At 34.0% G+C, this 15,774-nt stretch overlaps 1 protein-coding gene across 1 annotated transcript in view; it reads right to left on the reverse strand.

Annotated features, from left to right (window-relative positions):
- LOC108719755 (CUB and sushi domain-containing protein 3-like) overlaps positions 1-15,774 on the reverse strand; it is a 489,518-nt gene that overhangs the window by 384,790 nt on the left and 88,954 nt on the right. The window contains exon 4 of the mRNA XM_041567998.1: positions 8,151-8,450. Within this exon, the coding sequence (XP_041423932.1) occupies positions 8,151-8,450 (300 nt within the window). The remainder of the gene's footprint in view (positions 1-8,150; positions 8,451-15,774) is intronic.

Genomic DNA, 15,774 nt, shown 5'->3' on the forward strand with positions numbered 1-15,774 from the left:
ACAATAAAGGATATTACTGACGTGGTACCTTGACGTGGTATGGTGGCTTATCAATATTATGATCATAACTTTGTAACAAAAAAACCCTGTTTCAAAATTACATGCACTTGCATATTTACTTGAATTACTTAGACAGGGCTTTAAACTTTTTGAAATTGGCCTCAGGTGTGCATTCACAACCCCCCCCCCCCCCGCATAGTTATTTAATTAGTAAAATGGCAGATAATTGGACAGCACTGCATTCTTGCATTTACTGAATATATTAATTTTACACTATTTTTTGATATGTTTTAAACAAATAATGATTTGAAAAATAAATTAGTAATGATTTAAGGCATTTAAGGCCTAAATCTGTAGACAAACTTGGATAGGCATTGTATATGCAAAATCCTTGAGTTTTAGGGTTTTCCTGATTCTTTTACCACCAGCCTATTATCCAATAAACATAAACATTTTGAAGCAAAAAATAAAATTGCTTTGCCATCACCATGGATTTATGCTTTGCTATATACAATCCATTTTGTTAATATTAAATATAAACAAAGCCTGCTGAAGTGCTTATATGATTTAAAAATATGTAGGGAATTTGTGCAAACACCTTTCTCTTATACCTGTAAGGGCAGAAGCACAGAGCCTGTGTCTGTGTTCTGTAAGCTGTTACCTAGCAACCAGCTGTTCAGTGCAGTAGTGAAACAGCAGCTAGTGAGTGGCTGGCAGGAAAAGGAAGTCACAGAGCCGCATCGTGGACAGAGAAAGAGACCAGAGAGCTACTGGTGGGCCCAGAGAGCTGAGAGGCTGCACCAAAAGCATTCATTTGGATCAGACTGTCACAGGGAAGCCACATACTGTGTCTGGAAAGACAGAGAGTGTGAAAGGAATCTAGACTGGAAGAACAACCAGCAGGAGATTCCTATCTGAGCATCCAAAGGGGCTGGTAATCGCACTGTATGACTGAATGTGCTGGATTCGCCTGAAGAGAGCTCTAAAGTATCTGAAGACGATTTGTGAGTATCCTGTTTAAAGGGACAGTACCCATGTGAGGCGCTGAAGATATAGAGACTGTTTAATAAAGGACTTTGATTTTCCATAGCTAACTAGACAGTTTGTGCTAGCAAGTCAGTTAGTGAAGCCCTATTGCCACCAGTTAGGAGTGCTGCCTGTATTAGGTGCCCATTTGTTTTAGATAAACAGTTATTTAAGTTAACCAATGCTGTGTGTGTGTTATTACTGTATTCCTAGTGGGGCCACCGTAGGTGCATTCCCGGATCCCACTAGGTGGAGGCATTGCACTAGTAAGTATCAGATACCTAGTCTCTCCCCATACCACTGCGGAGTGGCTCAGGTTTGTCCCATGCCATCAGGTAAGCGCCACATGTGGAACACCGACAAAGGGGTGTCGAAAGGGTTACACATGCATTGTGGCTTTCCAGATAACACCAACCAGTGCCTATGCTAGCCAATACCTGATATATAGTGACATGTTTTGAATGACTAGCTGAGTAAAACCAGGGTTTAACCAGGGTACTGCCTGTCTAGAAAAAAAGGGGTGGTTCTATTACTCAGTAAAGCAGTCTCTAAATAATCAGAACCAATGATGTATTATTAGTGATGCGTGAATCTGTCCCATTTCAATTTGTGAAACTACGGAAAAATTCACAAAACACAAAGACTACGGGCAAATGTTTTTGTCTCTGCAATATATATATTAGAGTTTATGTGGCACTTTTTTTCAGCTTGGTGGCTACTAATATAACAGTTTTTCCTTACTTTCAAGTCTTGCTGTCTGTGTTGAGCAAATCTGCCATGTTTTGCTTTGTGTCAAAATTCACAAACTTTGCTGAACTGCATTGAGTCAATGGGAAGGCAAATTCACATGTATTTTTAGTGCTCAGTCTATTGCTAAACACATGCCCTACATTGGTCAAAACTTTCAAATTTGAATTGTGAATTATCCAAACTCTATTCAGGTTTTAATTTGAATTTTGAGATTTATCTCACTCTGACCCTTTAAGAATTTTAATTTGACAATTACTGTATAAGTTAATGGGAGAGGTAAAAGGATCAATTTGATGATGTTTGCAGCCTTCCTGACATTTGAGGTTTTTTTCAGAGAAAAAAACTAGAATCAAGCTCTTTACATTCAAATCAAGTTTTTCTAATTTGAATCAAATTAGATTCGAGTTTTCGGGTTGATTCAATTTGTCCAAACTGATAACATTTGATTTTATTAATAAATTTTGATTCATCAAATTTCGAATTTGTGGGAATATATGGGAGTTTTAAAAAACACATGAATTCTAAATTCGACCCTTGATAAATGTGCCTCCCAGTAACTCTGTATCATCTAGTTTACTGTACATATTACTGGCTTACAAACAATGGACAACTAGTAAATCCGACCACCAAAAGATAATATCTGGATGTTCAAATGCCACTCCTTAATGTGGACAGAGAGGGGAGGATAACATGATGGGCAACTTTTTTTGCCGAGTGTGAAACTGACCATGTGATACATATTTTTTTTACCTGCTGCGAAACTCAAAAATTTGCAATGAAACCATACTAAAACCAGGCGAATAAATGTGCTCATCACTATGTATTATAGAGATGGAGCCACTTTTTTGTGTGTTTAACGTGCTGTTACACTAGATAAGTATCTATTTACTTTCTTCTATTCAAAGTTCTGTGAACTGTACAAAACACTTGTCCTCAACCTCAAGGCACTCCCATGTCTAAAAGTAAGTGTGGTTCAGTTGCTATTACTCAATAAAGTGGTCTCTAAAGAATCAGAACCAATGATATACAGAATTATATATCAAATTACTTCCTACCATTCAAAGTTCTGTGAATTGTACAAACCACTTGTCCTGCAACCTAAACCTTTTATTCAGTCATAAACTTTTCCAGTAACTAAATTTGCACAGAAAAACAAGTAAATAATGTGTATATTATTTCAATTAAATACAAAAAATTTATATAAACTTCCTACCTTTAGAGCGGTTATATTGTTTATCATTTTAAATGATTTAAAAGATAAAACTATACATTAATAGGGGAGAGAATCTTAAGCTTTAAATAACAATGATTAAAATAACTAATGGTCAGAATATTTCTTTTGTTCCTTATGAAATGAAACAGAATTTTAGTAAGCCAATTGTGTCTGATGGCATATATCTGGGTTTAATAAAGAGCTAAACGATAAGATGTCTTAATGGTAATAGCTTGACACCATTACCAGAATTATTTAAAGCTGTTTCTATGGCAAGAGAACTAAAATACAACTAATTCACTGCTACATTAAAGAGATGTAAAAGCTTCCCAACTTGATATAGCCTATGCCATTCTGAAATTATGGCAGATGTGTATGCCTTGGGCCAATTCTGTAATTTTCCTGACTTTCTATCATGCAGTCCAATAATAAAAATCTCATCTTGCGCAAGATACCGTGCATTTCACTGTGAGGCCAGTAAATCACCCGATGTGTGCAAGGCACCCATATTATGTATTCCCTTCTAATGGCAAATTAATCATACAATATTTTAGATTTTATTGCAACCTATTGCAATTTACAATGTAAAAATGAAATCTTTTCAGAATTTCATTGGAAAGATATTGAATTATAGGTTTTAGAAAGGTGGCCAAATTGAAATTCTACATTAATTCTAAAAATACACCAATGTTTTGGTTTTTAGGGTTTACACTGAAGGCTGCAATAATTTGCTTTGACCTTCAAGATTATACTAGTTCCACATGAACACATTAACTTCAATCACTTATATGGTAATAGGTGGTGTTATATGTCATTCTCTACTTAAAATATTTCTGTACATAATATATATATATATATATATATATATATATATATATATATATATATATAGTCGTGTTCCAAGGAACGACACACTCCAGGACTTCATAATGAGATCAAGCAAAGTGAAGTTTATTTGTCAACGTTTTGGTAAAGTCTGGACTCTCTCAAGACATATATATACGATATCCTTGAGAAACGTCGGATTAAGATGTAATAATTTTGGAAAATAAAAGAGATTTGTTTTCACCTTCTACACAGTGTGTGCTGATCCTCCATATACAGTATATATAACTAATTTAGTTTACTTTTTATCTTTTAATACAATTATATTTTAACTTAGAAAGAAATGTCCACTGCCTGGTTGAAATGATTGATGATACTGATTACAGATCACAGTCTTATTTTATCTCATAATCTATCCCATAAATAAACAAAAAATATGCATTTTCTGATAAATAAGAGCAAGGCTTTGCAAAAAGTAAGAATAATGGTAGGAAGGCTTTCAAAATTATTCTATTCATGTAAACCCCCTGAGAATTTTAGGATGCCTTTAATGAAGGCCTGCTTATGGTTCAGTATTTTTCCCAACACAACAGCGTTTGTCCTTAACAAATGTATATACAGTGTCTACTAATAAATATACAGTATATATATATATATATATATATGGCAAGTAGCAATAAATAAAAAATATAATTGTTGTAGAATGTAAATCAAATCCACAAACACAAGTTCACATTAATATTGGAAGCACAATCACAAAAATACACACTACACACATGCGCACTAGTTGCTTACCTACAGATTAGATAGCAGAGGACATACTGTGACAGAAGAAAAGCTGACCAGAAATGACAGGACTCTTTACAGTCAGCAAAGACATGAAAATAAGTCAGAATGTAAAGTAAAAGACATTGTTATCCATCCTCATGTGCTAGCAATTGCATAGCCATTGTTTTTATGTAGTTGTTTTCTTGCCTGCTTTTATTAAACTTGCACAGCTGAATATTGTAATAAAGGCTAACAGCAGGCATAGATGTTTAGAATGATCAGACAGATACTGGTTAGGGATGGGCGAATTAGACCCGTTTCGTTTTGGCAAAAATTCACCGCCGGCAAAATGTCACCAATGTCCATTAGTCTATGGGCGTCAAAAAAAAAAAAAATTGACGTGCGATGCCATACAAGTCTATGGGCATCATTTCCATGGCGAAACAAGGTGAAAAAATTCACCCATCCCTAAGTACTGGTAAATAAGAATGGTTTATGGAAAAGGAAATAAATGGTAGCAATCATTTTATTCTTGCGATCTGCTGAGAAAAACAATATATATTTAAATAATACTCAACCTTTTAAGGTCACTTGGATGGGAAAAGTAGTTTTCATTGTTGGTTTACTATTTATTTTAAGTTATACAATATATCCCATATATTCAATTATGTTTTATATTGATAGTTAATTTTGTTGTCAATCATTAAGATATGAATGGAGTGAGGTTAACATTAACCTGTCTAAGAGATATGATCACATTTTGACTCAGCAAGTACTGTGCTTAAGGTTAATAGGGAAAAATACTTACTGAAGCTTCCATAATAGACAATCCTAAACAGAAAGCATATTGACTTCAGTTGGGTGATGCAAGATCACATCAGTATGGAACATGTTCTTCCTAACTGAAGCTCAAGATACAATTATTCATAACCAAGTATGATACACACAGCACTGCTCTCTCAAGGGACTCAAAGCCATTTGTAACAGTCAGGGTAGGCAAGTTGATCTACAATAAGTAAGCTGGGACAATCACGCCACAAAATCACAAAAATCTGCTTTATAGAGGGTGAAATAGAGCTGATTATACGATCAGATTGGTATCACTTTTGCAAAAAAGCAAACTAAGAGATTCAATCACTGTTAACAGAAACTCATTGAAACATAAACTGTATTGCAACCAGAACAGCTAAAGTTACTACTGAAGTTATTCTGTACTTTTAAACATGCAAAGGGTTGGTTTACCAACCAACAAAGTTTTTAACATGTAATTAAGAGTTTGAACATTAAGGGGCAGATTTATCAAAGGTCGAAGTGAAAATGAGAATGAAAAAAAATTAAAATTTCAAGCTAATTTTTGAGTACTTCGACTAGGGAATAGACCAAATTCAATTTGAATTTCAAAATTTATCATGTCCTGTCTCAACTTCAACCATTCAGCATCTAAAACCTGACGAATTGCTGTTTTAGCCTATGGGGGACCTCCTAGAATCTATATGGAGTCAATTGGTGGACGAATCAAATAATAGAAAAATCAAAGGGTTTTTTGGGAAAAACTTTGAATGTTACAATTGAAATGCACTATAACTTTGATTCGTACAATTCAAATTCAATCAAAAATGGACCTCTTCAATTGAAAATTGACCCATTCGGCCCAAAAAAAACTTTAATTTAATTTCGGTTGGTCTTTTTAAATTAGAATTTCGAAGTTTTTCAAATTCGAAATTCGACCATTGATAAATCTGCCCCTTAATAATGATATATATATATATACACACACACACACACAAACATATATATATATATATATATATATATATATATATATATATATATATAAATTATACTTGAAACATTAATGCCATTTGAAAAAAAAAAGTATGACAAGTAATAGGCAGATTTTGGCAAAAATGGTAGAAAAATAAGCCATACGGTGGGAAGTATGAAAGTTTATAGAAATAAGCAAAGGGGCATAGAACTTTCACTACATTTTTAAAATGAAATCAGTACTTTCTTATGTCAAATTCTTGCATCTATATATAGGTTAAATTAATTACAACCATTGTCAGTGTTGGACTGGGATGCCAGTGGCCCACCAGAAAACTTTAGGCTGAGGGTTCACTTTCCAAAGTATTATATCTCCTCTCCTTATTCAACCTCTTTATTCTCCTAGTCTATTTTCTCTACATGCTATACTCTATTTTCCATTATTAAGCCTCTTTGTGCCCATAAATAGGGAATGACCATGAAATAGGCCAAATGGTTAGAAGCAAGAGGCCCACTGACACCTGGGCCCACCGGGAGTTTTCCTGGCATCCCGGTGGGCCAGTCCGACATTGCTGAGTTTATGTCTTGATGTTTTCATTACCATGTGTGAAATTTTTGGGACATTAGTAATTGTAAGCCTTGTGCTACACCTTTTAGGGTACACTTCTTTTAGTCTGTTGAATGCTATTGTGAATGCTATTGTGAATGCTACATTCATTCATTCTGATTACTGTGTAGGAATACTTTATTAAGATCATGGTCTATCAATCTATCTATCTATCTATCTATCTATCTATCTATCTATCTATCCACCTTTATATGGGTATCCATTCATTAATTTATGATTGAACGCTTATGAGTAGTACTTTAAGTGCATGCTAATTGGCATGATATCCATTACATATATTAATAGCTTAGATATATAAAATATGGTTTGACTTTTGTTAGAGAGGAAAAGACTTTTAATTTAGCATTACATAGTATAAGGTTAAAATTCTCATTTAGTTTTAAAAACAAATCCCTGGAAAGCTAATATTTCAATTTATTTTCAGATTCTTTTCAGCTTGGTGATATTTTTCCACCCATAACAGCTATATGATCATTTTGCAAAGCAATTACTAGCTAATATGCCTTCAAAATATAGATGATGATACATTTTAGATGCCTACTTGAATATGTATTCTTGCATCCCCATACAAGACTTTGGAAATCATGATTTACATCATTTAAAAAAATATTGTGCTGTTATAAATAAGAAAGGTAAAATATTCGGTGATGTAAAAATTTCTAACAACTGTGGTGGCATCGGATTTTAACATTTTAACTTGTTTGTTATATCACTAAATGATTTGTTGTATAGTCAAGATTTTTTGCTGTTTTTAATCATGAATTAAACGTTCCCCTGAGCCTACACAATCTACGTGGTTTCATTTAAAAACAAAAGTAACTAACAAAGAGCACAAACAGTGCAGCACACTCTAAATTCTAGTAATCTGACAGAGTACAAACAACGTATTATATTTATGGCCATTGTCATTGATTGTCTTGTCATCTCATGCTGCAAAATTTTAATATAACTTGTTTAATTAATCATCTGGACACCCTTATTTCCCCTATGTGTATATGTTTTACATTTATTAATTAGTAGGTTGTTTTAATATACTGTATGCTGGATCACAAAACACTTTGAAGTAAGGTGCACTTGTTTTAGCCATGATATGACAAACATAAGTGACCATGGCCTATACCATATCTTTTAAAACTTGGCGATTTTCAAAGGGTCACAATAAAATAGCATAGATACCTCTCTGAGTAACACCTGCAAGCTCTTTAGTTCTTTCTATCTGACCAGCATTTCGTGGCTGTCTTCGAACACTTTGTGTTTGTGCTGTTGGAGAAGAGTGCAGGTCCTTGGATATGTTGCGTTCCAGAACGTATTCTACATCTTGCACTGGGTATTCTTCACAGTGTCTTTTGTTGGGGGCATCAGTAAAACAGGATACAGTAACATCAGCAGAAGTGATAGCAAGTGTTACAGCACCAGGAGTAGCGTCAATTTGCTCCTCCAACTCACCGCTGGAAGTAGTTTTGTTCAAGGAAGAACCTGTGGGACACATAGTGGCACTGGATGCTAACTTTTTTCTTTGGAATTTTGCATTTTCCTATTCATTTTATTTGAAAAGTTCTAAAAGTATATTTAAATGAAGATACATGGCATGGAAACATAAAGACAACGTTATCTGTTACAATTCTAAAGAATAATCATCTGAAAAATATGTTCTGCTTCTGGAGACATGCTATTTAAATCTTTTATCACTAATAATTACATATTTGCCAAAGAAGCCTTTTGGGCATTATGTATGATCTTGTCTGCTTTATACAAGTACCTGAGTAATTTTAGGTGATTATTGTCAGAAAAGGTTAAGAACTGTCATTTTTTTACAAACACATAATATTATAGTATTTAAATATAATGCATAGCATAAAGGAAGATGTCAATGAACTTAATGACCTGTAACTATATTCAAGCAAAGTTTCTTATCTGAAACTTGCTCAATTTAAAAGAAATATTGTCTGGTAACAGCCATGGGTTTATAGATTCCTCATATCCCATAATATTCTTAGAACTTGTATGTGTTTACAATATCTATCATTTACAATTTGATTGAACTACAAATACAGCAAACAAAAAAAGTTACAACAAAAAGGTATTCTCTACCGAAACAGTCAAAAGTTTACACCAGTCAAGCTGACAGTAGTCAACCACATGTACAAGCCCATAAAACTGATAGAACTGATAAGGGTCACTAGACTGTGACTGATTTTTTAATTAATCAACTAAATTTGTACATATTGTCATAATCTGAATTATTGTTTGCTTTTGTGCCATATGATCTTAAAGATCCACTGGTTTAAATTCAACTTTTAGAAGTAAATGACCATTATAAGAGATTGTGTAGCATAGAAATGGCAGTGGATTTACATTGGTGAAATTGAAAATATGGTGGCTTTTTGCAAATGTCCATATACAGTTAGGTCCATAAATATTTGGACAGACAACTTTTTTTTTCTATTTTCTTTTTGAGGAACTAAAAAAAATTTTTTAAAACAATTACTTCATTTCAGGGGCTCAAAAGTAATTGGACCAGGGGTTCATGAGTAATTTGACAATTGACTCAAAGGCTATTTCATGGACAGGTGTGGGCAATTCCTTTGTTATGTCTATGAATGAAACAAAAGCCCTGGAGTTGATTTGAGGGAGGGTGCTTGAATGTGAAAGATTTTGTTGTGAATAGACAAAATGCGGTCAAATGAGCTCTCCATGCAGATGAAACAAGTCATCTTTAAGCTGCAAAAACAGAAAAAAAACCCATCCAAGAAATTGCTACAATATTAGGAGTGGCAAAATCCAGTACATCTGGAGAAAGAAAGAAAGAAAGCACTGGTGAACTCAAAAAGACCTGGACGTCCACGGAAGCCAACAGGGGTTGATGATCGCAGAATCATTTCCATGGTGAAGAGAAACCACTTCACAAGAGCTAAACAAGGTGTATTGATATCCAAGTCTATCATAAAGAGAAGACTGCATGAAAGTAAATACAGAGGGTGCACTGCAAGGTGCAAGCCACTCATAAGCATCAAGAATAGAAAGGCTAGATTGGACTTTGCTAAAAAAAAAAAACATCTAAAAGAGCCAGCAAAGTTCTGGAAAAACATTATTTGGGCAGATGAAATAAAGATCAACCTCTAACAGAATGATGGCAAGAAAAAAGTATGGAGAAGTTGCGGAATAGCTCATGATCCAAAACATACCACATCATCTGTAAAACGGCGGAGGCAGTGTGATGGCTTGGGCGTGCATGGCTGCCAGTGGCACTGGGACACTAGTGTTTATCCATGATGTGACACAAGCAGCCAAATGAATTCTGATGTGTTCAGAGACATACTGTCTGCTTATATCCAGCAAAATGAAGTCAAACTGATTGGGAGGCATTTCATAATACAGATGGACAATGACCCAAAACATACAGCCAAAGCAACCCAGGTGTTTATTAAAGCAAACAAGTGGAATATTCTTGAATGGCCAAATCAGTCACCTGATCTGAACCCAATTGAGCTGCATTTCACTTGTTGAAGACTAAACTTCGGACGGAAAGGCCCATAAACAAACAGCAACTGAAAGCTGCTGCAGTTAAGGCCTGGCAGAGCATTAAAAAGAAGAAAACCCAGAATCTGGTGATGTCCATGAGTTCAAAACTTCGGGCTGTCATTGCAAGCAAAGGGTTTTCAACCAAGTATTAGAAATGAACATTTTATTTTCAGTTTTTTAATTTGTCCAATTACTTTTGAGACCCTGAAATGAAGTGATTGTGTTAAAAAAAGGCTTTAGTTCCTCACGTTTTTATGCAATCTTTTTTGTTCAACCCACTGAATTAAAGGTGAAAGTCAACTGTGGTAATGTACAGAACCAAAATTAGAAAAATAAGTTGTCTGTCCAACTATTTATGCACCTAACTGTAGATCCATGCACATTAAACATATGCATATGTCTTCTTTATAGCATTATAAGGAGGTTCATCCATCATCTGTTAACACTGAGGATGAATCAGGCAGTATTTATCAATTGATAAATACAGTATACTCAGATTAGTAATGTGGATTAAGAAAGTTGCAGTTCAAAATTATTTTAACAATAACTGCGTTGTAAGTTTTAATACTGTATGTTTGCTTATAGTCCAGAAATGGCAACATTTAAGTTACACTGAGCATTATGGGATTACATATTTAGGGGTATATATACGAAGCTGTGTAAAATATTTTACAGCTAAAAATAGGTGTATAAATTGGTGTCACAATGGTATAGTTTTAAAGCTATATTTTTGTCCTTACAATAAACAAAAGACATCAAAGTCACTGAAACAATCCACCACAAAGAGTGAACTGGCATATTAATAAATGAATACCAAATATTACACTATTTTACACCACAATGGACCACTGGTGGTTCTTATGCAAGTTGTTTCAAGCTAACCAAGAATGTACAAATCCCGAAAGTGGTTATTTACTAGAATTCAAAACTTTCTTCACTATTTTTTTTAACTTTTTTAACTTCAACCAAACCCTTTTTTATATTTGACTGCCGAAAACACAATTTTTTTTAGAGTATAGGACAAAAACCACAAATTAATCAATTTATTGTACGAAACCCAGCACAAATCATGATTCCAATTGTAAATGGGACATCTGCCATTAAAGGAGAAGGAAAGCTACGGAAGCATTTTATTGCCAATAGATTAGCTACAACAGTGCAAGCTAGAATGCTATATTTATTCTGTAGAATGTTTTACCATACCTGAGTAAATAGCTCTAGAAACTCTCTGTTTGTTTAGGATAGGAGCTGCAGTATTAACATGGTGTGACATCACTTCCTGCCTGAGTCTCTCCCTGCTCTGGGCTCAGGTTACAGTAGAGAAGGGAGGGGGGCGGGGAAAGAGGAGCAAACTGAGCATGCTCTTGCCCAGGGCAATGAGGTTTAAGCTGAAGGCTGGAAGTCTGATACAGAAGCCCATGTGTACACAATAGAAGGAAAGAAATGCTGTGTTTCTTTTCACAGAGGACTCAGAGCAGCACTACTTGGGGGGTTTACTGGTATATTTAGATGGACCTTTCTGATAAGGCTTACTTAGTTTTAACCTTTCCTTCTCCTTTAACTTCTACATGACCTCGGCAGGTTTGTGATGGAGTACTTTTTTATTCAGACTTTTAGCAGCCTCTGAGTTTAATAAACCTTGAAAAATTCAAGTTTTTTTCTCCACAAAAAAATGTGTTTTCCACCTTCACTTCTAGATTCTAACTTACAGTACTGATACTAATTTATAAATCTTCCAGTTTGCAGTGCATGCATTGGGAACTACATCTGTATTAGTTCACAAACATTGCTGAGTGACCCTGTTTTCTGTCTCTGAGTTTCTAAATGTAGAATCTTAAATTTGGGCTTTCTTCACTCTATTATGTAACACAGCAAAAAATTATTTATTCTAAATAAGAGTTATAATAATGTGTCTATTAAAACTTCAAAACAATTAAATAAAAAATAATTCACACAATTAATGCTATAACCTCATTTCTATATAGAAGTTTTATTTAAGTAAAATAGACCAGATTAATGAAAGATCATTATTAGTGATGGGCAAATTTTTCCAGGCTTGAATTTGCGGTGAATTTGCGTGTTTTGCTGCCGGTGAATAAATTTGCGAAATCGCAGCGAAAATTTGCCAGCGTCAAAATTTTTGGCGGCGACAATTAATAGATGCCCATTGACTTTAATGTGTGTCGGAATTGTCGCTGCCATCATAATTGTCGCTGGTGTCAGAATTGTTGCTGGTGTCAAAAAATCTTCGTGTATTTTCAGCACGAAATTTGTGAATTTTTTTTGGCGAACCGAAATGGGATAAATTTGCCCATCACTGATCATTATGGATCGATTTATCCATATTTACTACAATTCAAAACAAATCAAATTTACAACCACATATACAATAGCATATGTGGTTCATATTGATAATTATCTGAAATAATTTAATAACCAGGAAAAACACTGCTTTAAAAATTGCCAGTAGCCTACAATGGCATTTAACAATCACATACTACTGTAGTTGTTTTACTGAGGGCCTGCTACAAGTACCTGAAGGCCTTCATACAGAATTGTAATTGATCACATTGAAACCTGCAGAATTCCTTTCTATCTTGCTGGTAAAAAAATATATATTTTTGATAATCCAATAGACTCTTTGTCTAAGTGAAAATTGCCATTTTTTGGCACCGACAAAATTTTCTGCTAATGGAACGACCTACCTGTGATCAAGCTTCATAGTCCTGCAGAGTATCAATGTAAACTTACTCAAAGAGGCTGACAATAATTGCTGTGAAATGTTTACACAAAAATATTGTAAATCACAGGAAAATTGTGATTATGACTGCAATATTGCAAAAAGCTAGGAAGATTTGTGGTTCACAATTTTTTACCTTAATGTGCATGATTAACTAAAAATAAAAACAAAAACCTGAATATTACACCACCTATAACCTGCCAAGATGCCTTAAAAGTAAGAAGTATGGCTTCATTAGTCAAGCGTTGTAATTGTATTTGTTTTGCACCATACAGAACTTTTTTAATTCCTTGTAAATTAATAGAAAAATATTAAACACAGCATTTTCAATATTTTTAGCACAACTTTACACCTCTATAATATTTATTATTATGGAAAAAAATCAGCATTATGAATTGTAGAAAAAGTCACAATTGCTATTGTTCTAAACCAGTGGTAATTAATTAAGGGTCAAAGTGAATTTTTGAAGTAAAAAACTTCGAATTTTAAAGTAATTTTTGGGTACTTTGACCATCGAATATTCCAACTTTGATTTGAAGTTGAAAAAAATGTTGAAATTCGAATATCGAAATTTATCATGAACTGTCTCTTTAATACTTACACTTCGACCATTCTTCACCTAAAAGCTGCCTAAGTGCTGTTTTAGCCTATGGGGGACCTCCTAGAACCTGTATGTAGGCAATTGGGGGAGTTTAAAAGATCGAAGGTCAAAGTTAAAAAAAATTTGAATCGAAGTAAAGCTACTTGGAATCGTACGATTCAAAGTAGGCCCACTTCGACCTCAAAAACTTCAACCACCATTTGATTGGTCTTTTTGAATTCAGATTGATAAATCTGCCCCTTAGTGTATTTTTTTTACCATGATTTTGAAATTTTAAATGAGATAATGTACATATTCTAAAGCAATATTGTACCAACTTTTTCATCTCAGCCTCACTTTTCTGTGCCAACATTTGGTTAGAACCAACTGTTCATCATAACTATTTTTACAGATATATAAAACTATTATCATAGCAGTCATCTTACCCATCAATATACAGTTCCTTAAATATTGTTAAGTCTAAGGGGGTTATTTATCAAAATTAAAATTATTTTTTAAATAAAAAAGTCTGACCAAACTAGAATCCACAATTTGCACTTATTTATTAATATAAAAACCGAAACTTTTTTGGACTGTCACAAGAAAACCCCAAATTTTTTGCTTGACACTCGTAAACCACAAAATTTTTTAGTTTTCTCCGAAAAACCACTGACAAATCCAGAAAATGTGGAACATTTTGTGAATAGTGATGGGCGATGAAAATCGGCAGGCATGGATCTGTAGTGAATTTCACCGTTTCGCCGTCTACAAATGTTTTCACTAGGGATGGGCGAATTTTTTTGCCTTGAAAAAATTACGCCCATAGACTTGTATGGCATGCGTCAAAATATTTTTAATGGGCGTCGGCGAGATTTCGCCAGTGGCAAATTTTTGCCGAAGCGAAACGGGTAAAATTTGCCCATCCCTAGTTTTCACAAAACTGTGCAGAAAATTCAACAGTAAAAAATCCGGCATAACAAAAATATTGTTGCGTGGCAAAATTGGCGCGGGCATTAAAATTGTTACACACCAAAATTATTTGGACACCCATTGACTTTAATGCATTTGGACAAGATAGTCGCACGTATAAAAATTGATGGTCGCGTCAAAAAAAGATTTCATCCTGCTGAAATGGAAACCACTTTCTCCTCCGAACAGTTAACTAAGATAAAACAGGATATTGAGAAAAAATGCATTAAATTAGTTAACACGATATATCTCAGCATAGATCAACTATTAGAATATTTAATATCAAATTGCCAGTTTCCAAACATTATGTGGAAAAGGGACACTTTGATTCAGAGTTACAATTTATGGTTTTGGAAGAAGTCCTTCCACTCAGACGTGGAGGGGATCATGAGCTGATATTGAGAAAAAGAGAGGTAGAACTTATTAGCCCCTAATGGATTAAACAAGGACTATGATTTGCATGTTTTCCTAATATTCCTATAGATAATATTTTCCACTGTTTTTCTTATTTTGAATTATCTCCTGTGTTAGGGTAAAGGGAGTAGGAGTCAAGATAAAGCTAATTAAAATTACTCTAAAGGATTAATCGAATGTGCCAGAATATGGTGTGATGTCAACCCATGTACTTGAGAAAGGAGTCTTGGAAACACTGTACTGCTGGGATCAAGAATCTGCTTCTAATACATCCAATTGCATCAATAAGAGTGAGTGTTGTGTCAATTTTTTTTCTTTATTCATATATATATATATATATATATATATATATATATATATATATATATATATATACTGTATAATGCAGTAGCAATACAGCAAAGGAAAAGGCAAGGGAAAAAAACACTTATAAAGCCCAAATTCAACACAAAAATTAAAAATAATAAAAGTTTGGATTATACGTTTTCTTTCATTGTGGTCTTTAACAAATAAACAAACTGCACCTGGGCATGTGTTGTAGAGCTAACATAACAATAAAACCATTAACTGACTGG

Source organism: Xenopus laevis, chromosome 6S (genome assembly GCF_017654675.1).
Source record: "Xenopus laevis strain J_2021 chromosome 6S, Xenopus_laevis_v10.1, whole genome shotgun sequence".
Lineage (NCBI taxonomy): Eukaryota > Metazoa > Chordata > Amphibia > Anura > Pipidae > Xenopus > Xenopus laevis.